Source organism: Eucyclogobius newberryi, unplaced genomic scaffold (genome assembly GCF_026437365.1).
Source record: "Eucyclogobius newberryi isolate DKJ021-1_F unplaced genomic scaffold, fEucNew1.0.hap1 SCAF_5, whole genome shotgun sequence".
Lineage (NCBI taxonomy): Eukaryota > Metazoa > Chordata > Actinopteri > Gobiiformes > Gobiidae > Eucyclogobius > Eucyclogobius newberryi.
The window spans coordinates 39,220,955-39,248,892 of record NW_027316167.1 but is presented as its reverse complement, the minus strand read 5'-3'; the positions used below and the strand labels follow the sequence as shown (position 1 = coordinate 39,248,892).

Genomic DNA, 27,938 nt, shown 5'->3' with positions numbered 1-27,938 from the left:
GTCTCACTCCTCTGTCTCACTCCTCTGTCTCACTCCTCCGTCTCACTCTTCCGCCTCACTCCTCTGTCTCACTCCTGTCTCACTCCTCTGTCTCACTCATCCGTCTCACTCCACTGACTCACTCCACTGTCTCACTCCTCCATCTCACTCCTCCGTTTCACTCCTCTGTCTCACTCCTCTGTCTCACTCCTCCGTCTCACTCCTCCGTCTCACTCCTCTGTCTCACTCCACCGTCTCACTCCTCTGTCTCACTCCTCCGTCTCACTCCTCTGTCTCACTCCTCTGTCTCACTCCTCTGTCTCACTCCACCGTCTCACTCCTCTGTCTCACTCCTGTCTCACTCCTCCGTCTCACTCATCCGTCTCACTCCTCTGTCCTCACTCCTCCGTCTCACTCCTCCGTCTCACTCCTCTGTCTCACTCCACTGACTCACTCCTCCGTCTCACTCCTCCGTCTCACTCCTCCGTCTCACTCCTCCGTCTCACTCCTCTGTCTCACTCCTCTGTCTCACTCCTCTTTCTCACTCATCTGTCTCACTCCTCTGTCTCACTCCTCTGTCTCACTCCTCTGTCTCACTCATCCGTTTCACTCGACCGTCTCACTCCTCCATCTCACTCATCCGTCTCACTCCTCTGTCTCACTCCTCTGTCTCACTCCTCTGTCTCACTCCTCTGTCTCACTCATCCGTCTCACTCCTCTGTCTCACTCCTCTGTCTCACTCCTCTGTCTCACTCCTCTGTCTCACTCCTGTCTCACTCATCTGTCTCACTCATCCATCTCACTCCTCTGTCCTCACTCCTCCGTCTCACTCATCTGTCTCACTCCTCTGTCTCACTCCTCTGTCTCACTCCTCCGTCTCACTCATCCGTCTCACTCCTCCGTCCTCACTCCTCCGTCTCACTCATCTGTCTCACTCCTCTTTCTCACTCCTCTGTCTCACTCCTCTGTCTCACTCCTCTGTCTCACTCCTCTGTCTCACTCCTGTCTCACTCCTCTGTCTCACTCATCCGTCTCACTCCTCTGTCCTCACTCCTCCGTCTCACTCATCCGTCTCACTCCTCTGTCTCACTCCTCTGTCTCACTCCTCTGTCTCACTCCACCGTCTCACTCCTCTGTCTCACTCCTCTGTCTCACTCCTCCGTCTCACTCTGTCTCACTCCTCTGTCTCACTCCTCTGTCTCACTCCACCGTCTCACTCCTCTGTCTCACTCCTGTCTCACTCCTCCGTCTCACTCCTCCGTCTCACTCCACTGACTCACTCCTCCGTCTCACTCCTCTGTCTCACTCCTCTGTCTCACTCCTCTGTCTCACTCCTCTGTCTCACTCCTGTCTCACTCCTCTGTCTCACTCATCCGTCTCACTCCTCTGTCCTCACTCCTCCGTCCCACTCATCCGTCTCACTCCTCTGTCTCACTCCTCTGTCTCACTCCTCCGTCTCACTCTTCCGTCTCACTCCTCTGTCTCACTCCTCTGTCTCACTCCTGTCTCACTCCTCTGTCTCACTCATCCGTCTCACTCATCCGTCTCACTCCTCTGTCTCACTCCTCTGTCTCACTCCTCCGTTTCACTCCTCTGTCTCACTCCTCTGTCTCACTCCTCCGTCTCACTCCTCCGTCTCACTCCTCCGTCTCACTCCTCTGTCTCACTCCTCTGCCTCACTCCACCGTCTCACTCCTCTGTCTCACTCCTCTGTCTCACTCCTCCGTCTCACTCTGTCTCACTCCTCTGTCTCACTCCACCGTCTCACTCCTCTGTCTCACTCCTGTCTCACTCCTCCGTCTCACTCCTCCGTCTCACTCCACTGACTCACTCCTCCGTCTCACTCCACTGACTCACTCCTCCGTCTCACTCCTCTGTCTCACTCCTCTGTCTCACTCCTCCGTCTCACTCCTCTGTCTCACTCCTCTGTCCTCACACACTGCTCTGAATGGGAGGTCATGTGTTTTGTGGCTTTGGTGACGACATGTTTTATTAGGTATTTCACAAACATTAGAGTCCGAGCCTCTTCACATGAGGGAAAAGAGTAGAGTAAGACACACAGCACCAGACCAGAGCTAAACTGGACTCAAACCAGAACCAAAACAGGAAAAATGTGAACGCATCCTAATGATTTTGTTCTTGTACATTAGAGTTTACGTCAGGCCACAAACATCTGCTTCAATCAAAACAACATCTACAGCTCTGCTTGTTCATATTTAGTTCACTATCAAGGAGCACAACCTGCTAATACAGAGTGAGTATGTGATCGTCCCTCTGGGACATCATAGTACATCTATGTCACACAGCAAAATTTTAAATCGTGAGTCGTGGCTATGACCAAAGTTTGTTTGAGCAAAGATCAGGCTCAGGCTCTGGTAAAGTCAGTAGCCATGTAGCGTTAGCTGAGGCTAACACTACATGCTAACGCTACATGCTCAATCACAGCTGAGCTCTTTGGCCGTCACACGGGGCCTTCACTCTTGGGCACATGTTGGTGTTAATGTTTGGTCACATGTGTGTTTACTGTTGGTTTGATCCCGGCTGATCATTGTGAATTAGATTTTGGAGACTTTTTCTTACAAGAAAGCAACAAAACACTGCCTTAGGGTCTGACAGAATTTTGTGGGGTTTTGAGCTAATATTCCTGTTGGTATTTTGCCGCAGCACATACTTTCTAAACCCAGTAACGTGAGCTCCTGGTTGTAGGCGGAGGCCTCGTAGGGTGAGGGTCCTCAGGCTTCACTTGTGCCCTGAAGTATCAGTATCAGTATCAGTATCAGTATCAGTATCAGTATCAGTATCAGCCACGAGCCTCCTCTGCATCACAATCATCAGATTGTATCTCATATGTCAGACTCCATGTTTGTTTTGCCTCGGGGACTTTCATGAGCACAAGTCACAGGAGAAAACCCAGATTCCACTCTGTCCCTCTGTCTCTCTGTCTCTCTGTCCCTCTGTCTCTCTGTCTCTCTGTCTCTCTGTCCCTCTGTCTCTCTGTCCCTCTGTATCTCTGTCCCTCTGTCCCTCTGTCTCTCTGCCCCTCTGTCTCTCTGTCCCTCTGTCCCTCTGTCTCTCTGTCCCTCTGTCCCTCTGTCTCTCTGTCCCTCTGTCTCTATGCCCCTCTGTCCCTCTGTCTCTCTGTCCCTCTGTCTCTCTGTCTCTCTGCCCCTCTGTCTCTCTGTCTCTCTGTCCCTCTGTCTCTCTGTCCTTCTGTCTCTCTGTCCCTCTGTCCCTCTGTCTCTCTGTCCCTCTGTCTCTATGCCCCTCTGTCCCTCTGTCTCTCTGTCCCTCTGTCTCTCTGTCTCTCTGCCCCTCTGTCTCTCTGTCTCTCTGTCCCTCTGTCCCTCTGTCCTTCTGTCTCTCTGTCCCTCTGTCTCTCTGTCTCTATGTCCCTCTGCCCCTCTGTCCCTCTGTCCCTCTGCTCGTGTCCAGCTCTGCTCCCGATCGCTCTGCAGAAGGTTCTGTTCGTCTTTGCTGTGTTCCAGACCACGTCTCCACATTATAGTCCAGCATTTAATAGAGAATAGAAGGACAAACACTGGCGTCATATCGTGGCCTCATAGCTGTGTGTTTTAGGGTCTGTAAATACAGGATTTGCAGATGACAAACTTTTGGATATTTTAGCAGTGAGTGGAAAGGTTTGAGCGATGATGGTGGGTCAGTGATGATATCTGCTCAAAACACATGTAAAGGCTGAACGAGCTGCTAGAGCGTCTTAGAGCATTATTATTACAAATATAATCTTATATGTTTTGTTAACTGTTGACATCTAAAACTGTCTGATCGTTGGGATCATACAGTTCAACAAATGATTTCTCTTTCTTAAAATCATGTATGAAGTTTTTTCATATTTTAGTAATAACATAAGTAGATGATTATTGTACATTTTATTCATCGTAAACCACAATATTGATGCAAAACAGCTCAAGAATAGAAACAGGTTAATTGACTTCCTGTTCAAAATTGCAGAACTGAGATGCAGAGCACCCAAGGGACCTGTTTTTCATTTTGAAAAGTGAAACGTGACAAGTGACAAGTGAAATGTTCAACCTGGAGTCTGAAATGTACAAATAAGTATTTTAAGTCCTGATTTTAGTTATCGTTGGATACATATATATCAGAAGTTGGTGCATCTGGACACTGTCTTGACGATCAAGATCTCAGTCTGCTGACCTGGTCTGAGAACTCTTCTACACTACCCAACGGAACCCTGCTGGACAAATGAGGGATGACACGCCCCGTCACTCCTGAGTGAGTGTGCCGCGCTGACCCCATGTGGACTGACCCCATGTGGATGACCCCATGTGGACTGACCCCATGTGGACTGACCCCATGTGGATGACCCCATGTGGACTGACCCCATGTGGATGACCCCATGTGGATGACCCCATGTGGACTGACCCCATGTGGATGACCCCATGTGGACTGACCCCATGTGGATGACCCCATGTGGATTACCCCATGTGGACTGACCCCATGTGGATGACCCCATGTGGATGACCCCATGTGGACTGACCCCATGTGGATGACCCCATGTGGACTGACCCCATGTGGACTGACCTCTTGTGGATGACCCCATGTGGATGACCCCATGTGGATGACCCCATGTGGATGACCCCTTGTGGATGACCCCATGTGGACGCCGGGGTCAGGTCATCTCCTGTAGAGCCGCTGTAGAGAACGTCTTTAGAGTGGAATGGAAGATGCTTTCAAATGTGAGCACAGAGGAGCAGTCACTCCTACTCCTCCTCTTTCCTCCCCTTCTGATCTCCCTTTCCTTATTCCTCTTCTCCCCTTTCTCCACCTCCCTAACTAACTTCTCCTTCTCTCGTCTTTTCTCCACCCCTTCTCTCTCCTCCCCCCTCTCTCCTCCCCTCTCTCTCCTCCCCTCTCTTCTCTCCCTCTCTTCTCTTCATCTATCCTCCCCTTTCCTCCTCTGTTCTCCTCTCGCCTCTTCTTTCTTTTCCTTTTCTCTCCTCTTCCTCCCTCCTCCTCCTCAGCTCCTCTCCCACCTCCTCTTCTCCCCCTCCCCCTCTCTTTCCCTTCCTCTTTAAAGAACAATGCTTTCTGTGCGTTCGTCCTCCTCCTCCTCGTCTCTGCCATTTCCTGTTGTGAGCTGGAAAAGGAAACCTCAGATTCAGAATATTGTATTGATTTGAAAGGAATCCCAACTACTTCCTGACAGGATGTACTGTCTGCACAGAAGTCTTTCCTGTGAACAACGTCATGTACATTCTTCTTCTGGTGTAAGCAGAGCACGTCAGCTTTGGAAGTAATAAGTCCCAGTTTTTAAGGTGAAACCCTCTGAATAGGAATTGATTTTACCTTTAGATATGTTAATTATAAATGTTGTTTTATCTAGTAGAGTTCAAATTTCGATAATCAGATCTAGATATTGGGTTATGCAATTGATAGATTTGGTATGAAAATATCTCTGAAGGGTTCCAGACTCTGGTGGTGGTGAAGAGGAGGAGCTGGAGAGGCTGAGGAGGCAGATGATGTGCATGTGAGCTGAAGCTGACTCCTCCCTCCTCTGCTCTTTGTGCCAGATGGTCCGACCGAAGCGTTGGCACAACACAACTCGTGTGATTAGTTTTCTGTGTAAAGCATTGACCTTCATTGATCCGTCCGAGATAAAGAGGTCAGTTAGCATCCACAGCTGGCTCAGAGCGATCGATGCGAGCATGACGTGTGCCACGGACAAACTTTTTATAGACCCTTTAAAATGCTGTCACTAAAATGTTAAAATGTTTGGATTGGGGGCAAAAAGAAGTAAATCATAAAACATTTTCAATTATAAACCGACATCAGAGCTTAACGTTGATGGTTTTAAGTCTTTATAATGAAAAATAATTAACAAGTTTGAATTTGCGATGCAGAAATGTCAGTTACTTTTCTGTTACAAAGGATGACATTGTTTTTTTTATTTCAACCAAAGTGTAATTATAAGTGTTTAAGTGTAAATATATAGTACTATGCTCAGGTCCTGGCTCCAGCTGACGTCACCAGAACTAATGACCAGGGTCGTCGAACGAGGGAGAAAGATTAGAAAGATTGGAAGGGCCTGGGACTTACAAGAGCTCAGAAAGATGGGCCAATAAATCTATTTTAGTTTTAGTATTTATTACAGTGTATGGGGCCATCATTTTATGTTCTATTTCTCCAGTTTATGTGTTTGACAAATTGAAAAATGTCTTTGTTTCAGTCACCGCTCTCTCACAATGGTTCAGTCTGCTCCACTGCTTCGGCCCCTGTGCTTCGGCCCCTGAGCTGCTGGACCTGTGACTGACAGAGAGCGGGACAAATGTGCGTTTATGCTGCTTTATGTCACTAAAACCAGAGACATAGTGTCTTGCACCCGCGGGTCAAAATGTGACCCTCAGGTCAGTTTGGAGCAATAAATTATCATTTTATTGTGAGTCGTGTTGGGACAGGGTCATAAAATACTGACCACCGTATCGCATGTACGCGCTTTACGTGTAACTTTAGCCACGTTCAAATTCAGTTCCTTATTAGACTAATTTGTAATAAATCATTCAGCATTTTGAAGCTTAACATACAGAGAACTTCCTCCACGTCTGGCTCTGCTCCTGCGCTTTCACTTCGTAAATGAGCATCAAAGCAACAGAAAACAGAGGTTCAGGAGTTTGTGCTCCTGTTTCCTCTGCACAGTCCAGTCACACTGGAGGCTCATAGAGTCAATCTACAGCTGTTACATGGGTGAAGCAGAGAAAGGGACCTGATCAGCATTTAACTCTAAATGATGCCCACACATTACATTTAAAATGATAGTCTACTGCTGTCTGGATTTATTTCACTTCTCTGCAAAGCTTCTACACTGTGTTTCAACCTTGCTTTATGCAATGCATTTGCGTTGGATAATGTTAGATACATTATGTTCTGGAAATATAATTTTTTGGGTTTGTGAGTGCCGTGCGTCAATAAACAAACTGCTGATGCCATCTCACGCTAACGTAGGGAGTGTAGGGAGCCAAAACAAGCCAGACCACTATTATTTATTCCATCCATATGCTGCACTGTCCATAATCATAGCTAGAGCCACTTATTCTACATAAGAGTTTTTTGCTCTTTTAGCATTTTTAAAGTTATTTATCTTGGTTTTATTGCATGCTTTGATTCTAATGCTGTTCTTGAACTGTGTGTTAAGTTTATTTATTTGAGACATGGACCGTGCACAATATACAATAACCTTATCAGGAGAGATGCTTTGTACCAGGCTGTAGCTCGAGCTCATTTCCACCCGTAACACTGGTTCACTTCATCTGATCCTGGAGTGTCCACTTCAGAACCCGTAAATAGACACGTCCAGTACCACTTTTATTCCGAGTTTAGTGCTGGACTAGTCTAGGTTTAGCTCAGGGTTTAGCCCAAATTTAGTCCCATTTTATGTGGTGCGTATGCAAGTGTATGTCGTGTGCAAGTGTATGTATCGGTCTGCAATGTGCTATGGTGGGACTGGGGTGTCCTGCTCAGGGACACAATGACAGAAACTCATGAGCATGACCTTGATCAACTTGTCCGTAAACCCAAATAATGAGTTCTTTATTATATACTTTCCACATATTGACGCACTGCTGTCTCTCCTCTCCAGATGTCATGGCGTCCGACCTACCGAAGCTCCAAGTTTCGAAACGTCTACGGGAAAGCGGCAAACCGCGAGCACTGCTTTGATGGCGTGCCCATCACCAAGAACGTGCACGACAGCCACTTCTGCGCCGTCAACTCCAAATACATGGCCGTGGTGACGGAGAGCGCTGGCGGGGGCTCCTTCATTGTAATACCCATCAGCCAGGTATGCTATGCTAATGCTAAAGTGGTTACTGCTGTCAGTGAGGGTGGCTTAGTGGTTAGTCTCACACACTGTGAGAAGGTCTGGGGTCTGATTTCAAGGCTGTGTTGGACATCTCTGCCTTAAAGACCTGCTCAGGTTTAACCCTCATGAGAGGGTTCATTTTGTTGCATACTTATACATACATGTTATGCAGAAATTACATTTTTAGCTTTTAACCACGTCCTAACGTTGTTCCTTCATCAGAAACATACCTGGAGTAGCATTTACCTTCATTCACACTAGTTTCCTAATTAGACAGTCCTCTTTCCTCTCGGCTCTGAGAATATTCTCTGCCATTTTTAGCCCATAAATCATCTCCAGACTCGTTTCTGCCATTCAAGCATGATCAGCACAACTGCTGCTGGAACCAGCACGCTTAAACTGTGTGTAATTCCCTCTGCAACCAGTCGATGGAGTCAAATCTCAGTTAGTCCCATGGCAAAATCAAGAGATCCAAATGTAAGCTTGTTTGTTTCAAACTTTTGTTGGTGTTTTCCTAAAACAGAGATGTACAGTACTAAAGGTTCTCAAGAGCATGTTTAAAGCCCAAGAATATTATTATTTATTAATATTTTTTCTTTAAAGTACTTTATTTTATATTGTTATTTAGGAGGAAAAACAAGATATTCAATGCAGATGATGACACTTTCCTATATTTAGAGTTCCTGTTCCTGTTCCTAACTGGCCTGACTATAAACTCTTTCAAAGCTTATGGTCAACAAATCAGTAACATTTAGTCAAAAAGCTCAAATTAACATAATTTCAAATCTGCTGATTTTGGTCCGTCTCCACAGCAGCAGTCGTCAGGGGTGGAAGTCGAGCTGCAGCTTTGGACTCGAATTCCTGAGTTCTTTGTGCATTTTTCAGTCCATACAAAAACCCATGAAGGCAGCATATTAACACATGTCCATGTCCAACCAGGATGTAACATCATAAACATCTCAACATTGTCAAACTGGGGAAAATAGGCAAAATGTTTGCAAAATCTTCAATATAATCATGTTCACTACGTTTAAGTGAATCATTGTAGTCTAACCTAGTCATTTAGATCGCAAGACAACTTGATTATAATTGTATTTACAAAGGAACTATTCAAATGCAAAATGTAAATAGGTTTGGCCCTCAGGATTCAAACTAGACTTTAGAATATTTTATGTCCAAACCCTTCATATTTATGGCTGTTGGATAAACTGTTCCATGTAGTGATACGTAACAGTTTCCTCTGCAGACGCTGTCGAGACGCTCAGTACAATGTTCCCTGACTGCTCCATACTGTCTTTGTTTAAAGGTTTGTTCTGCACATGCTTTCACTTAGCTTTTTGTTTGTTCCCCATAATGTCATAATGATGTTTGTTACAGTGGAGCCTTTTCAGCTTTCTAAAAGTTGCCAACTTTAGATTTGAAGCCAGTGTTAGAATGTGAGAGCCAGCAGCACATTAACACACGGGGAAAGCCTTGTAAACAGTAGCAGTCAAAGTTATGGGTTCAGCAAATACTTTTCTAGATCTCCGAAATCAAATTGATGCTATGAGTTCGTTCTGGTCACACTTAATTGGCGTCATTATAATTAATGGATGAATCGCCGCGCTGCTAATTTGTCTTTTTCAAAATACGTCACTCCCCACTTTAGTCAGCAGAGGGCGTCTCCAGGCGAGGATGTACCCAGTATTTAACCGGGATAGTCAGTGTATCGGCCCCTGACAAGAGCCAAATGCAAATGTTTTTGTTGCTGGAGAAAAAAAATCATCTGGAGAAAGAAGACGAAAGCAACATCGCTCTAAAAGAACATGCACGGGAATCATTTATACATTACAGTTTGTGCTGAACCGGGCAGACCTGGGTTGGTTCATGGTTCCTCTCTGCAGACAGACTCAGCTGAGCACTTGAAGCTCTGAGTGATGAAAGGTCAAAGTGCGCTCGAGTGGGCGAGAGGACTGTGCTGGAGTGAGGAGAGAGACAGGATGTTCATTTGGAGGTTTAAAAAGAGCTGTAAAGAGATGTGTTTTTTGATTTCACTTTTACATGAACAGGAAGACCATACATTATGTTCTACAAAGTCCACAAAGAACGGCCCCGCCCAGTCAGGAGTTGAACCTGTCGGAAAGTCGAAGATGTTGTCACCTGTTGGCTTTTTTAGACAGAAAAGCACAGGATGAAATGGGGGAAGAGAGAGGGGAGGACATGCAGTAAGTTGGATTTGAACTCACAACACTGCGGCCGGCTGCACGTGGAGCCTGGCATATGTGTGCTGTGCCTTAACCACTCCACCACCGGGCATCCTGTTGTGACGCGTACACAGAGAGAACATGCAAACTCCACACAGAACGGCCCCTCGCGCGCCGCTGATCTGCTGCTGCCCGTAGATGCACCTTTGCTTTGGCATCTCATGTTTTTAGAACTTGACATAATGTAGCGGCTGAAAGTACACGTTACTTCATTTCTGTGAGGCAATCCCTCATCAGGATTTGGTGTTATAGCGCCATCTCCTGCCAGCAGAGGGAAAACATGCAGCTTTAATGACAGCGTTTTAGGCAGAAATGCTCAGAACGAGTCTGGGGATGATTTGTGGACCTGAAAACTGCAGGTTCCGGAGTTCTACCTATGACATCACAAAAGTGGGGATTTGAAGTGTTTTGTGAGGCTCAGAGAAGGAGCAGAGAAGAGGAGTGTGTTAAGACAAATGTCATAAACTAGCTTAGATTCATTTCCTTTTCATACCGATCATTTTTTGGACTTGTCTGCAAAGAGCTTTTGACTTACTTCACCACATCTGTTGTTTCTTTCTAAAACATATCATACCATAAATATTCTACATGTGACCTTTAAGCACGACCCCCAACATCACCCCCCGTGTGAAGGACTCTGACCTACATTTGAACATCCATCATTCATGAGGGGAGTTCCCGTCTCCACAATCACCAGATTGTGTGTGTTTTTTTAAACAAACGCACACAACTAGTTCAAACTGCACAATATCGCTCACTTATTTCATATATTTTGAGCATCTGAAAAGTTTATATGTGCAACAAGAGCAAGAGCAGTGTTTCTGTCATGGTAAAGCTAACAGCTAACAGCTAACAGCTAACAGCGCACACACACACACACACACGCACGCACACACGCACAAACACACACACACACACAAACACACACACAAACACACACACACACACAAACACACACACACACACACAGACACAAACATACACGCACACACACAAACACACACACACACACACACCCACAACACACACACACACAGACACAAAAACACACACACACAACACACACACACACACACGCGCACACACACACACACACAGACACAAAAACACACACACACAACACACACACACGCGCACACACACACAAACACACACACACATTTCTCCTCCACCCACAAAACAAACTATTACTTTCCTTATGAATATATATATATATATATATATATATATATATATATATATATATATATATATATATATATATATATATTATTCCTGGTAAAGTGCTGCTCTGTCTGTGTGGGACGGCCCAAGTCACATTTTTGTCATCAGTCGCAGATTATTCTAATGTAAAGACTGAAAGTATTGCCCCTGTAATCACAGCGTAAACAGAGCCAGCTCCACGTGTCTGCGCTGCACTCACAGATTCACCCTGATGCCCCGCCTCACATTAGCTGAAGTGTGAGAGGATTAGCGTTATTACAATTAGCAGCTCCATTCTGATTCCTCTAAAGTGTGAAAACACTCTGGGGCTGATAAACACACTGTTCTGACATTATATTATCGCAGAGTGCTGTTTTCACCCCCTAGTCCTGTACTTACTCTGTAAATCAACCTGGCTATAAAGTACATTTCACACTAAAAGATGGATTTATATAAATACAAGCTGCAGTACACAAAAATAAACTATTAATCCTACTAAAAAAAGTACAGTATTTTGGATCATTCAAATAATTGTATTCAAAGGTTTGTAATATTGCACTAAATAATCTACTAATTGCGATAAATCAGACTATGAATATAAAAAGCAATAGTTACTGTATCTGGGCTTTACATAATTTATAAGTTAAACCAAAATAGCTATAGAGACAAAGACAGTCACTTGCCTGACCAGCCATTCCCAACACGTTTTGACAAACTACTTATCAAAACTGTGGCTCTGGGGCTCGACCGCTGCGTTTCTATTTCTAGGGCGGAGTTTAGAGACAGAACCAATCACATAAACCCAGAAGTGACGCAAAAAACGCGACACGCTGAACCGGATATTACGTAGCCCATGTCAACAAGGCGTGTTCCGCGTTATCCGTCCTGAACGCAGAAAATGTCTCCTGAATCGCGATGACGCCCTTCGTATAACCGCATCTAACGCACGTTCATCACGGCGAGTAGAGCGGACTTTCCTGATCGTTCAAACCGAAACGAGAGCAGAAGTAAACACTCGGACACGAGCCGGGTCACGAGCCGGGTCACGAGCCGGGTCACGAGGCCGGGTCACGAGCCGGGTCACGAGCCGGGTCACGAGCCGGGTCCGCCATCTTGAATGTTTTGCAACGGGGGGGTGGAAAGCTACTTCCGTATCTCAGTGTGACACATTAAAACCTCCGACTGGGATTGGTCGGTAAATGGATGACCGACGACTTCATTGGCTCTGACTCCGATTCCAGACCCTTACGCACTCGAACAGAATGTGGGCGGGGCTGGCGGGTCAGGCAATTCAGTCACCATATGTATTAGTTTGATCATGTATTTAAAAAGTCCCGCTCTGCAAGAGAAAGAATAGTTTGATATTTGACTAATAAACTGATAAGTAGTTGCCTCCTGGTATCTGCTGACCACAGTCTGACTCTGGGACAGTTTTGGCTTGAGGACGTCCATCCAACCTTCATCCTGACCCTCGTCCTCAGCTCATCCTGGTGTGAGGAGCCGCTGCCCTCCTCTGGACAGCCGGGGTCACTGCAACAACAAGACAGAACAATGAACAAGCTCTGGTACATGACAAAGACAAAGACATTATTGAATCAAAATGTCGAAAAACAATCAACTATTTCCGTCAGTCAAGCCTTTAGTCACCATATTTAACCCTTTATTTGGTTAAAAGTGTTTTAAAAACTCTCAAAGTACAAGTAAAATAATTGTAAGTGTCTGGACAATGTCAAATCAAGAGGTTTTGAACTCTTCAGATCCTTGAATTTCGTTGAAACACCACGATTTTAAAAACCCTTGTCCAGATGATGAAGTTCGAAACATTTCAAATGAATACATCCTTTAATGCACAATTACAAATAATGATCCATTTCAATCAAACTTTCTACCATCGATAATTCCATTGATTTATTTGCTCAATCAAACTTGACAGGTTCATAGGTGACAGGTCAAAGGTCATCTGTACAGTGATTCTAAAACCATCCATATTCCAGTCATTTGGATTATTACGATTTTGAGAGTTTATATGGTATGAAATCACTGATTGTAGAGTCTTCTGTATGTTCATGAAAACAGAGGCGTTGTCTTTAGACACTAGGCCCCATAGTCTCCTCTACACATCAGACACTGAATGTGTTTGTGTTTTTCAGTGTGGGCGTCTGGACACGCACTACTCCAAAGTGTGTGGACACCAAGGGAACGTTCTGGACATCAAGTGGAACCCGTTCTTTGAGAACATCATCGCGTCCTGCTCAGAAGACACCTCTGTAAGTGTTCGAGGAGTTTATTATAGAACGTGGGCAAAACCGTCAAGTAGCTGGAAGTTCAACCTATCATTCTATTATATTACCTTTGTTTGGGGAAACATTAAATCTCCCATAGACTTATATAGGCCCCGCGGCGCATTACATGAAAAGGGAGTTTTACCCATAATTTTCAAAACCGTGTTAATAAAATGGTAGTTTGGGTTGTGTTGTGAAGAGAGACAGTTTGATCTGTCTCCGGAGCTTCACAGCTTTAACTTCACTACTGTATATATATGTATATAAATATATCTGCACTGGGGTAGAACAGATTTCACTTTATTTCATGAGCCAGTTCAGTTTTTCACGTTAAACAGTAAAAATCAGGTACAGTCCTTTTCATTCCCATCAAATTATTTATGAGTTGATAAATATAATACATACATACAAAAAACATCACTTTAGTCCAATTTTTGGATCTGAGATTATTGCTTCATATTTCATATTCCCCACTTGTGTGTTTTCTGTGTTTTTCAGGTGCGCGTGTGGGAGATCCCAGAGGGCGGGCTGAGGCGGAACATGAGCGCCGCCCTGCTGGAGCTGTACGGACACAGCAGACGGGTGGGGCTCATCGAGTGGCACCCCACCAGCAGCGGCGTCCTCTTCAGCGCCGGCTACGACTACAAGGTCCAAAAACGAACAGTGATGTGTCAGAGGAGCTCACAATCACAGAGCACACGGCAGTTATTTACAGCAAAGCATTACAGCAGCACTCTACAGTCCAGCTCTGATGGAAGACCAGAGGGAAGAAAGAGAGGAAGAAGGAAGGATATTCACCTCATTCCACCTCGCACACTTGTGCCGCTTTTTGCCACAGATCAGCACTTCTGTTGTAATGGCACTTACTGTTCCCTTAAGTGAAGAACGAGGGAGTCTCAGCACTAAAAGATGCTCTAAAGGAGAATGATTTGTATAAAATGTCAACAATGCACAGAATCTACTTTATCTACGTCTGTGTAGAACTTAGTTTAACTAATACAACTGGAAAGAGGATTACGTGGTATGGCGGCGCTCTGGTGGACTTGTGGAATAAGGTGAATAGAAAAAGAAAAAAGAGAAAAAGTAAAACAAAACAAAAGGGCAACATGGAAAGAGCTGATCAAAACATACAAACTGAACTAAGATGTTCAAATCTTAAACATTATGACCAAGGTTTTGTACCAAATAGAACTGACCTGATTCAAGGTCAGGATTCATTCATTTTCAACCACTTGTTCACTTTCGGGGGTCGATGGTGCCTATCCCAGTGACTTTGGCCCTTAGGCGGGGTGCACCCTGGACAGTGGCCAACTTGTCGCAGACCAAACAGACATAGATAACCATTCACTCTCACTCGGGCCAATTTAGAGTTGCCAATTTTGCCCACATGCATGTGTTTGGACGGTGGGAGGAGCCAGAGAGAACCCACGGTAACACGGGGAGAACATGGAGACTCCACCCAGAAAGATCATGTGATGTTGGTCTGGTCCAGGAATTGAACCCATGATCTCTTTCTTGGGAGGCAAGAGCGCTAACCTTGCCACCGTCTGGATTACAAAAGTATAATGGTATTTCACATGAAGAGCGTTGATATGTTGAAAGAATCCTTTGGCTTAGAGAAACAGAACTTTTTATTGTCGGTGTAATCCTTCATTCGTCCAGGCGTGTTCCATAGTAGAAAAAGCTTCAGTTGTAGTCATCTGGACTCAGTTTGAAAAAATAGACGTTTCGACTCTCATCCAAGAGTCATTGTCAATAACAGAATTTAGGTCGAGAACTCCGATATTAATACTGTTCTGTGGTAAGACCCGCCCATTGGGAGGAGCCTTCCTGAAGTAGAAAGAGTTGTTGGTTTCAACAGAAACTCCCCCCTTGTATCTACCGAGCTAGCCTATTCAGAATCTTAATGGGCTATTAGAATCCTCTTTGTCTTTGTGAGACCCTGGCTCAACCACCCTGAGTACCTGATTAGCATCTGAATGTCCTCTACCTTTCCAGGGGTTCAGTAACCCATTATAAATAACAGGAAGATTAAACCTTAGCCCTCCATTTCTGTTTAAAGAAGGTCTTTCTTTTTTAACAAAAATAGCTTCCTTGACTCCTCTTTCAAACCATCTTTTCTCCCTGCTTAAAACCTTCACCTCACCGTCTTCAAACGAGTGATTAGAGGCTTCAAGATGGAGATGCACGGCACTCTGAGGTCCTGAACTTGTATTTCTTCTGTGCTGATAAAGCCTCTTGTGTAGAGGCTGTTTCGTCTCACCTATGTAACGTTCTTTACAGCTTTCTTCACTGCATTGGATCGAATAAACTACATTGCTCTGTTTTTGAGTCGGCAACTTGTCCTTTGGGTGAACCAGTTTTTGTCTTAAAGTGTTGCCTGGTTTAAAATAAACAGGGACTTCGTGTTGTCTAAAAATTCTCTGCAGTTTTTCCGACAGGCCAGACACATAAGGGATAGAAACACCCTTCCTTCTCTGTTCAGTTTCCCTTTTGTCCTGCTTCTTGGTTCTCTTCACTCTGTTGAGAGCCCAAGCGGGGTAACCACAGGCTGAGAGGGTAACCACAGGCTGAGAGGGCATTACGGACATGTTTTTCCTCTTTCTTCTTGCCCTCTGAGCTGGTGGGCACACCTTGAGCTCTGTGTTGTAAGGTTCTGATCACACCCAGCTTGTGCTGTAGTGGGTGGTTGGAACCAAAGAGCAGATACTGGTCCGTGTGTGTAGGTTTCCTATATACTTCTATTTGGAGTTTCCCGTCCTCTCCTCTGATCGTGGAACAATCAAGAAAGGCCAAGCGATTCTCCTTAGCGTCTTCTCTTGTAAACCTAATATGTGGGTCCACAGCATTGATGTGATCAGAGAAGGTTTCCAGCTCTTGTTTCTTGATTGTTACAAAAGTATCATCGACATAGCGGAGCCACAGTTTTGGGGCTATGCCTGAGAATGAGGACAGTGCCTTCTTCTCAAAGTGCTCCATGTACAGGTTGGCCACTATGGGAGAGACGGGCGAGCCCATGGCATAGCCATGAATCTGTCTGTAAAATTGTCCCCGGAATTGAAAGTAAGTGGTGTTCAGACAGATGTCCAACAGTTTACATATGTGTTCAGGTGTCAGTTTGGTCCTTTCCTGTAGGGTGGTGTCTTCCTGCAGTCTGATCCTCACTGCTGCTACTGCATCAGAGGTCGGGATGCAGGTGAACAGGGACACCACATCATATGAAACCATGAGGTCATCTGGGTCCAGTTGGAGATGTTTCACTTTATCCACAAAGTTGTGCGTGTTTTCCACATGATGTTCCGAATTCCCCACAAGCGGAGCCAATATAGTTGTTAAATGCTTGGCCACATTGTAAGTGATGGAATCTGTGCTGCACACTATGGGTCTGAGTGGAACCTCCTTTTTGTGTATTTTTGGGAGGCCATAAATGCAGGGCACGGCTTCCCCAGGATACAGTCTGTAATACAGAGGCCGGTCTATCGCTTCCTCTTTTTCCAGCCTTTGTAAACAGTCTATCACTTTCTTCTTGTAGCCACTGGTCGGATCTCTTTTCAAGCGCTCGTATGTGGTCGTGTCCTCGAGGAGGGTGTGGACTTTGGCTTCGTAATCAGCTGCGTTGAGAATCACAGTGCAACGTCCCTTGTCTGCTGGGAGGATGTTGATGCTATGATCTTTTTCCAGTGCTGAAAGTGCTTTACTCTCTTCAGCTGTGATATTTGAAGGCGGTGGTTTGGCACTCTTCAGGGTCGCTGTGACACGTAACCTCAGGTCTGCAGCCTCCGATTCAGTCATTTTGTTGTTTCTAATTGCAGTTTTCTTTAAACAGAAATGGAGGGCTAAGGTTTAATCTTCCTGTTATTTATAATGGGTTACTGAACCCCTGGAAAGGTAGAGGACATTCAGATGCTAATCAGGTACTCAGGGTGGTTGAGCCAGGGTCTCACAAAGACAAAGAGGTTTCTAATAGCCCATTAAGATTCTGAATAGGCTAGCTCGGTAGATACAAGGGGGGAGTTTCTGTTGAAACAAACAACTCTTTCTACTTCAGGAAGGCTCCTCCCAATGGGCGGGTCTTACCACAGAACAGTATTAATATCGGAGTTCTCGACCTAAATTCTGTTATTGACAATGACTCTTGGATGAGAGTCGAAACGTCTATTTTTTCAAACTGAGTCCAGATGACTACAACTGAAGCTTTTTCTACTAAGGACTTTTTATTGTATTTACAGTGAAGGAGTTATTATAACCAAGAAACTAAATAAAGCAACTCCCACCTTAATCCTTTGAGTGAAATCATGATAAAGGCAAATACATCAGAACATCAAGGAGAATAATATCAAAAGTATGTAAATGCATTCATAATCTAGATAACCACTCTGCTGAATACATTACAAAGAGAGGCTAAAGAGAAGGTCATTTTGCTTTGACAGATGAAGAATGGGAGGACATTTATCATTCTGAATGGAGGACCAAAAAAATCACATTCTGTTGTTTTTTTCATAACATCGTGTCAAAGTGCTCACTATTCACAAGAAAACTGGAAGTGTTCATCAGCACATGTTTAGGGACTGTCCTTTTGCTCCGAAATATTGGACTGAGATCAACAAGCTCTACAGACATCACACTTGTTTTCAGAATTATGTACTTAAAGACGGTATGGACGATTTTTCGGCGATTTGAGAACGCAGGCGGAAGTGCGCATGCCACTCCCCCGTGCACATGCCTCTCCCCCGTGCACATGCCACTCCCCCGTGCACATGCCACTCCCCCGTGCACATGCCACTCCCCCGTGCACATGCCACTCCCCCGTGTGGACTGATACAACACACACGTGTGTTTGTTTATTAGCGCAACGGAGCGCATCGCCTCTCTCGTCTCCCGTAGATTTCTGTCTTCTTCTGCGTCAGCTCGAACTGTCTTTCTCCGTCTTCATTTTGCCCCATACACTGAGGGAACTATATTATGATAGATCCATGCGCTTAGACACGCGGAAACGTGGGGACGAGCCTGACGCGGCTGCAGGTGAGTGATAGGTGCGTTTTATGATTGATACGTGGCAGGACAAATGATTTATCCACGCCACGAGGAAATATGATAAAAAAAAATGCTGAAAAAAATCGTCCATACCACCTTTAAGTCTTAAAACGGCCTTTGGAGCCAGGAAAAAGGCCCGAAGGAAAAAATGGATGACACAATATAGGACTGGACTGACGTTATAATGGGCCTACGGAAAATGGGAAAAATCACATTCGGACTTAAATTGGAAACAGAAACATTTGACAGACTTTGGACCAGGTTGGACTCTTATTCTCATTTTGATTGTGCCGTGATTTTGTTTGAATAATAGCAACACTTAGTGACTAGATCAGACGGCCGGCCTTTGATCACAAACCCTGTGTTTGAGGACTGGATCTGTGTCCACGTGTTCTGCCTCATCTCCCCGTCTGAAGAAGCTGTTCACAAAAAGTTGTATAAAAATATCATCTTACTTCTTACATGGTTTAAAAATCGACCTCAGCTTTCATCTAATACAACAGAAAATATGTCACGTGCCGACAGAGGAAACCAGTAACAATGCAACAGTCACAAACTACAACTGTTAAAAAAGGAAAACTGAACATTTGAGTTGCAGTTATGCCGCTGTGTTAATCCTGCTCTGTCCTCACACTGTCGACTGCAGAGTGTGTGTAACGTCCCTGTGTGTGCAGATCCTGATCTGGAACCTGGAGCTGGGAGAGCCGGTGAAGATGATCGACTGTCACTCAGACGTGGTCCTCAGCATGTCCTTCAACACGGACGGCAGCCTGTTGGCCACCAGCTGTAAGGACCGCAAGCTGAGGGTCATCGAGCCGCGCTCAGGCCGAGTGCTGCAGGTCAGAGGCACCACTGCAACACACACTCTGCAACATACACAGTACAATCAACCTGTTCTACACAAAACACTTGACATGTAGATGCTTCTATATTTTATAATAAACATATAAGAGAAGTAAAATGCTATTAAAAGGGACATATTATTCTAAATCAACTTTAATGGGCTTTTAAACAGTGTTTCCTCATTATTAGTTTACTCAAAATTGTATTTTGATTCCTGTCTGTTTGAGTAATCCTGTATTGTCCTGCAACTGAGGCCCCAGTGCTCAGAAATGTCCTGTTTTCACCTACCCCCTATCCCTGCCCACATCCCTGTACTTAGTTACGATTATTTGAAAAATGAAGACTCTAAGTGACACATAATAATATAAATATGTATAAATGACAATCTGTTGCATGTTATAGTGAGTGTCACTATGAAGAGGCTTATCAGTTCTGCAGGTTTGAGTCAATGGACCTGTTTCTATTACTGTTTTTAGATCATAATACTAAGTACCTTAAAAAGCATAATGTCTCCTTTAAAATATTCACATTTTAAAACAAGAAAATCTATAAATTGAGAGGGAAAAATCTGTTAAAACAAGCCTTTTTATAAAATTTATTTATAGTCCGGGAGCCAGATTCCTCCTCTGCAATCCTTTTGGTACCTTTTTTACTATAATTTTTTCCTTAGTGTATCCCTCACGGCAAAATGAGTTCTGGATCTTTTGTGTCCCAGGAGTCTGAGAGAAATGTTTTGCTAATTGTAAAATCGTCTTATACAGTCACACACTTATTGGGGTTCATGCATTTTTCTCAACTATTACAATTTTTTTTAGAAAATATAGAAAAAATGCCATTTTCAAGGACGTATTCTTTTCACAAATTGTTTCGTTGTGTCACAGCAGCAGAATTACTGTTTCATATGGAAACAGAAAACCTCCAAAATGTATTATTTTCCAATTAAGACCAAAGTGAGCTCTGTATTTTTAACAGATCACATGTACATGAATAATGTTCCACACCCCAAAAAATAGAATTCTCATTCATTTGCCCATAGAACAGCCATGAGACAGTCTCATGCTGCAGCTCATCACTCTTGTGCCTGACCTTGGCGTGTGTGCTTCCTGATCAGGATGAAATGATTTCTGATTAAAGCCATATGCCCCGTCACCAAGCGGAAGCAATCAGGAGCAGAGACCAGAGCGGTGAATAAAATATATCAGACACAACATGGGAATATGACTTCAGAAATGTACTGGGTTTGTAGTGTACAGTGTATTTTTGACCAGATTAAGCTGACTGACAGTATATAGTTTACAGAAAGTAAGTAACTAAGAAAAACAAGACATAAATGAGTAATCTGCGCAGTCCTTATATTGTAACCTCACTCTGACTTTACACTTCCTGTCTGTAGGAGGCCAACTGTAAGAACCACCGGGTGAACCGGGTGGTGTTTGTGGGAAACATGAAGCGGCTGCTCACCACCGGCTTCTCCCGCTGGAACACAAGGCAGATCGCCCTATGGGACCAGGTCAGACACTCCTCCAGATCAGTGCGGCCAGGTCTGACCCCTTTATGTGGCTGTGCAGTGGGTTCAGGAGAATACGTGCAACAGAAATGATTCATCACACCAAGAGATAAGATTAGATTAAACTTTATTGTCATTCCACCTGTATAAGTACAGTGCAGCTAAATGCAGTTCAACATGAAGTGCAACGAAGCTACAGTAAATAGAGTAGAACTAGATAAACAGAGATTTATGAAACAGTTTAACATGCTCTGTACATATGAGCTTTTATTATTATGTACAATTACATTTTATCATTTACATTTTTACAAGTATAGTGCAGAATAAAGTGCAAATTCAAGAGAGTCTGACAGATGTTAGTATAAAGTAAAAAGTAAAGGTGAAAGGACACAGCCTTGTGGTGCAGCAGCATTTCAATATAATGACTCAGATAGAAAACCATTTGCGTTCTCTCTTTGGGTTGTGGTGATGAAGGCCAGAAGGCCGAAATACATTGGACTCAAGACCTACGAAGGCATTTCATATTGTAAGAGGGTGCCTTGTTTTTTAAGTTGAGATTCTGATGTTGTGCTTCTGGTAAGAATCTAGTGTCACTAAACATCATCTTTTACATGACTGGTGAGATCATTTATATGTGATAGAACGTTTGATTTGGCGTTCCTCGGGGGAGCATCGGCCAAGTGATCGAGACAGAGAATTTCCCGTCCATGAATGTCTCTGGTGGTGTGGGTTTAGGAGATAAGGGCCCGGATCTGACCCGGATCTGACCCGGATCTGACCCGGATCTGACCCGTCTGTGTGGCTGTGGACTGTTGCAGGAGGACCTGTCTATGCCCATGGTGGAGGAGGATATAGATGGACTCTCAGGACTGCTCTTCCCCTTCTACGACGCAGACACTCACATGCTGTACCTCGCCGGAAAGGTCAGAGGTCGAATGGTCATTTTATTCATGTATTGATTGACAGTAATCCACATGATCAGCTGTTACATCCCAGCAGCAACACTTCTAACACAGATCTGGAGTTTAAAGGTGCACTATGTAACTTCTCTGCTGCCGTCGGCTTGTTTCCATGGATATATTACTGCTTTACCTTAAATGTTCCACAGCATTTCATCAATCACAGGTGGTTTTACTGCTTAAAAATACTGCATTCTCTCTGTGAGTATGTTTGCCTCGCCACAGATCTGACCTGTAACTTGTGGCGTCCGCTGCTTGTTTCCAGACAGGACTTGGTGTAATCCCTCAATCACCAACGAAAATGTTTTCAATATTGTTTCAAAACCGTTGTTCAGATTGATTTTTCTTCCTTTTATGGCGATGGATATGTTTAATTCCAATCCAAGCAAAGCAACATGAACATTTAGACAAGCCGGTTGCCTCCACAAAAGTTCCAGTGCACCCTTAAATCTCAATTTAAATAAATACTACAGGAGTTTCGCTATAGAGTTTGTCAGTGTACTTTATGTAATATTTTAGCTGCAAGACTTTTCCCTCGCTGTCCACTTAAATAAACAGAATTCCAACTCAACCGGACATGCCAAAACAACGGAAGTGTCAATCCATCGCAGAAAGGGGCCGAAGGGGGCGGGGAATAAGGTGAATGGGGTGTGTCAGTTTGAGTGTAGTTAGCTCCTCCCCCTTCAGACAGTTACAGACAGCGTGACTCAACAGAACCTTGACAGAGGAACTGAAGAAGCTGCTTGGATGAGTGGCCAAACGTATTCACTCTCACATTTTTTTTGTCTAATTAACAGAATACAATTTTCTTTAGCCAATAGTAAAAGTCTTCTTGACCGGCAATTACATTTGAATTATTACTGCAGCTCTTTGAAAACATTTTGGGTTGTGCACAGAAGGTGGCACACGGTCCAACATGTGTGTCCTGTGTGTTCCAGGGAGACGGGAACATCCGCTACTTCGAGGTGACCACAGAGAAGCCGTACCTGCAGTACCTGATGGAGTTCCGGTCCCCCGCTCCGCAGAAGGGGCTGGGTAAGGCTGCCCGAGTGTGCTGACGTGTGCAGGGAGAGGGGTCCAGCATCAGCTCCACCCACGCTCGACTGCTCTGTGTAGATCAGAAGGATGCAGCAGGAGCGTGTGGACTAGCGCCTTCTGCAATGTGATGATCTCTTATGGACGGGCGCTAACATTAGCCGCATAGCATATTAAGATCACCATCGCAGGCAAAACATTGTATAATCCAGTCCATTTGATGATTAACGTTGGATACACGTTAGATAAAATATGTATGATCATTATTAATAAGATAAGATAAGATAATCCTTTATTGTCCCACATGGGGAAATTCCATTGGTGCAACGCAGGAAGATACAGAGGTAGATACAGAAGAAAAGAACAGATCACTTATAGGAAGTCTGAAAAACACTCTCAGTAGAAGATCTCTTATAAATAAAAACTCCTATAGACAAAACTATAATCCATACAGCTATAATGGATAGCTATAACCACAATAGCTTTAACCACAAAGCTATAATCCATAGCTCGTCAGACGGATTTGACTGATACTGTATGCAGGAATCATTTTTTTTATCCGAGTTTAGCTTCCTCCAGACGCCAGAGTCCTGTGAGCCACAGTGAAGAGAAAGCATGAGCCGTGTCTGAATGGCTCTGTTATTGAGGCACTGCTAAAGTCTGCTAAAGAGTGTTGGACGATGCCGTGAATGAGGGGTCCGGGGGCTAGGGTCAGGGTCAAGCACACACAACAACCAGTGGGGCCCAAAGTGCTTGAGACATGAGCGACATGGAATAATAATTACAATGTGTTGGATGCAGGAGTGATGCCGAAGCACGGTCTGGACGTCGGAGCCTGTGAGGTGTTTCGCTTCTACAAACTCATCCCTCTGAAGGGCCTGATCGAGCCCATCTCCATGATCGTGCCCAGGAGGGTCGGTACCAGTCCCACTGCACCCCGACACCCCAAAACCCCGACACCCAACACCCCGATACCCCAACACCCCGACACCCCGATACCCCAACACCCCGATACCCCAACACCCCAACAGCTCGATACCCCGACACCCCAACACCCCGACACCCCGACACCCCAACACCCAACACCCCAACACCCCGACACCCCAACACCCCGATACCCCGACACCCCAACACCCCGATACCCCAACACCCCAACACCCCGACACCCCGAAACCCCAACACCCAAACACCCCGACACCCCAACACCCCGATACCCCAACACCCCGACACCCCAACACCCCGATACCCCAACACCCCAACACCCAACACCCCAACACCCCCACACCCCGAAACCCCAACACCCAAACACCCCGACACCCCAACACCCAAACACCCAACTTGATATTTTATTCAGAATTTGAGAAACTAGATCTAAATGAAAATTTACATCAAATTTTAAACGTTTCCTCATTAATAAATCTTGAACAAACCAGGCTTAGAATTATATATGAAAAAATCTATCAGTAAAATCCAGCAAAATCTTGTTAACTCCCAGCTCTTAAATCCATGAATGAAGTCCATTCAGTGAAATAATAAAATATTTTAGGTGCACATGTCATAATTACCACATGAAAGCTTATAAGTTGAAACTAACTCAGTTAACTAAAACAGTTTTGCCTGTTGCATTTCGCCTTATGAACATCTAAAGTTTGGACACAATGAATCCATAAATGTGTTGATGTGTGTTTGTGGTATAAGTGTTGTGAAGCATGCTTGGATCACATGCCTGGATCACATGCCTGGATCACATGCTTGGATCACATGCCTGGATCACATGCCTGGATCACATGCCTGGATCACATGCCTGGATCACATGCCTGGATCACATGCATGGATCACATGCCTGGATAAAATGCCTGGATCACATGCCTGGATCACATACCTGGATCACATGCATGGATCACATGCCTGGATCACAGGCTTGAATCACATGCCTGGATCACATGCTTGGATCACAGGCTTGGATCACATGCCTGGATCACAGGCTTGAATCACATGCCTGGATCACAGGCTTGGATCACAGGCTTGGATCACATACCTGGATCACATGCTTGGATCACATGCCTGGATCACATGCATGGATCAAATGCCTGGATCACATGCCTGGATCACATGCCTGGATCACAGGCTTGGATCACATGCCTGGATCACATACCTAGATCACATGCATGGATCACATGCTTGGATCACAGGATTGGATCACATGCCTGGATCACATGCATGGATCAAATGCCTGGATCACATGCCTGGATTACATGCCTGTGTCACAGGCTTGGATCACATACCTGGATCACATGCATGGATCACATGCCTGGATCACAGGCTTGAATCACATGCCTGGATCACATGCTTGGATCACAGGCTTGGATCACATGCCTGGATCACAGGCTTGAATCACATGCCTGGATCACATGCTTGGATCACAGGCTTGGATCACATGCCTGGATCACATGCTTGGATCACATGCCTGGATCACAGGCTTGGATCACAGGCTTGGATCACATGCCTGGATCACAGCGTTGGATCACATGCTTGGATCACAGGCTTGGATCACATGCCTGGATCACATGCCTGGATCACATGCCTGGATCACATGCTTGGATCACAGGCTTGGATCACAGGCTTGGATCACATGCCTGGATCACAGGCTTGGATCACATGCCTGGATCACATGCCTGGATCACATGCCTGGATCACATGCTTGGATCACAGGCTTGGATCACAGGCTTGGATCACATGCCTGGATCACATGCTTGGATCACAGGCTTCACAGGATCACATACATGTCCGTGGTCAGAGCAGAGGATAAACCGTGTGTCTGTGTGTGCAGTCGGACACGTACCAGGAGGACATCTACCCCATGACCGCAGGCACAGAGCCGGCGCTCTCCGCTGCCGAGTGGCTCAGCGGCATCAACAAAGGTGAGCTCACGTTCAGTCAGGAGCGCACGTTAACACCCGCCTCACAAACCCCAGAACCAGTGACTGCACGGAGAGGTAAGAAGGGCGTACACTTGAACACAAACGCAAGATAAAAATGACAAAACATACATTTTTTACTTTTGAAATTGCAACATGTCATTCCCATTTAGCTCTAGTTTTCAAGCCATTTCTCAGTAGAATTCTGGCATTTAAAAATCACTTGTTGGCTGAAACATCATGTGGTACAGGAGGATTTGAATGAATGGTGAAGCCAGACCCAATATTAAAGAATAAAACAGTTTGCTCAGGCTAATTACTATCTTAAACCAAACACACTCAACAATGACTTTTAATGAGGCTTTGACCTAAATGTGGACTTGAATTTTCATAACGTGATTTTTTTGCTGGCTAATGCTAACAGCTATAGGAATAATATGAGGGGACTAGCTCCGGAATCCCTCAAATCTTCTTGGACTTGTTGAATGATCAATAGTAGTAACATTGAATGCCACTTTTACAACAGTGTCTCCATGGAGAATATAAACCCTCCACTTAAAAAGTTAAATAGTGCCATTTTACATGAAAAAAAGTGTAAATGAAATGTGAATATTTCGTTGGCAGGTTATTGAACTTTGATTTCATTTGAAAGGACCTTTTCCCCTCAGACCTGTGTCTGAAGGTGGAGTCATTCTGTCCAACAGTTGTGATCAAGTTTAAAGTTGCACCAATGTCTAAAACCCATTTTCTTTAATCAGATCCCGTGTTGATATCCCTAAAAGAAGGATACAGCCGGCCAAACCAGCTGGTGTTCAAAGCTCCAGTGAAGAAGGAGAAGAGTGTGGTGGTGAACGGCATCGACCTGCTAGAGAACGTGCCGCCCAGAACAGAGAACGAGGTGAGACTTTATGTCATGCAGGAGTGTAGTTTTAGGTTTTTCTAGTCGGATACAATTAATTATTTTATTTCACCCTGGAGAGACTCACAGAACACAGGAAAGATCGTTTAGCAAGCTTTATTACGAAAATTATTTGGCGCTCAGACCCCGGCGGAAGACATAGCGATTATGGGCACTCCATAATCTAATTGAATTAGATGTCTCCCCCCAGGGCCTGGAGACTGGTGGTGGTAGATATGGAGAGAAGGTAGAGAGGATGATTAGGATGAGATGGATGCAGAGGGGAGGTGGTGGGTCGCAGTACGGTTTGAAGCGACCGAGCCATCTGCCTGAGGGCTTAAATGCAACCGCCTGTGCGCTGATTGGGAGCGGGGAGGTGCGCCGTGCCCGGGGAGGGGTGACTTGAGTGCGTTGATTGAGGATGGGGAACAGGTGCGAGGGGCGATGACGCGGGAGTCCTCTGTCCTTAGACCCTCCTTCTCGGCCAAGAAAAACGACAAAAAAACCTCCTTGGGGAAAAATAGAAACCTGGAGGAGCTCCGTGTGAAGGAGGGATCTGGCTCTCACAGACGGACAGGCGGACGCCTGCTTGAGTGCGATGATGGAGCTGGGGAGAAGTGCCCTGCCATGGTGGTCGACGCAGATGGAGTTAGGTCTTCCAGGTGAACTTACGCAGGCTTCATTAGTCCCACGGTTTGAGGCTAATATTTTTCAAGCCAGCAATGCAGGACAATTCATCTAATAAATATAATATATGCAATAAACATTGTTCCCTCCCGGACGGTGCGGTGTTTTCCAAACAACAAGCCATGGATTAACCGTGAACTGAAGGCTCTGCTGAAGGAGAAGAAGAGAGCCTTCAGGTCAGGGAACAAGAAGGAGCTGAGGACTGTGCAGAAGGAGCTGAGGAGGGAGATCAGGCAGGCTGAGGCCGGCTACAAGAGGAGGATGGAGGAGCAGCTGCAGCAAAAGAACATTCAGGGAGTGTGGAGAAGCCTGAAAACCATCTCTGGCTTCAAAATCTACAGTGGATGAATGATTTAAATGCTCACTTCTTGAGATTTGATCGGTCACCCGCCCCTCCCCCTGCACAGCTGCATGCTCCCTCTTCCACAGCTGGACAATGCCCTACATCTGTTCCTCTTCGCTTCGCTGCCCCGGATCATAAGCTCCCCACTTCGCCTGGACTCACCCATCCTCCCA

General features: G+C 45.1%; 1 protein-coding gene across 2 annotated transcripts in view; it reads left to right on the top strand.

The window, feature by feature from the left end:
* coro2ba (coronin, actin binding protein, 2Ba) overlaps positions 1 to 27,938 on the top strand; it is a 91,764-nt gene that overhangs the window by 56,354 nt on the left and 7,472 nt on the right. For both annotated transcript variants that reach the window (XM_072464899.1, XM_072464898.1), the window contains 10 exons: positions 7,592 to 7,792; positions 13,410 to 13,526; positions 14,040 to 14,189; positions 19,250 to 19,414; positions 20,812 to 20,928; positions 21,744 to 21,848; positions 22,823 to 22,919; positions 23,721 to 23,833; positions 25,750 to 25,840; positions 26,596 to 26,735. In XM_072464899.1, coding sequence (XP_072321000.1) covers positions 7,592 to 7,792; positions 13,410 to 13,526; positions 14,040 to 14,189; positions 19,250 to 19,414; positions 20,812 to 20,928; positions 21,744 to 21,848; positions 22,823 to 22,919; positions 23,721 to 23,833; positions 25,750 to 25,840; positions 26,596 to 26,735 — 1,296 coding nt within the window. The remainder of the gene's footprint in view (positions 1 to 7,591; positions 7,793 to 13,409; positions 13,527 to 14,039; positions 14,190 to 19,249; positions 19,415 to 20,811; positions 20,929 to 21,743; positions 21,849 to 22,822; positions 22,920 to 23,720; positions 23,834 to 25,749; positions 25,841 to 26,595; positions 26,736 to 27,938) is intronic.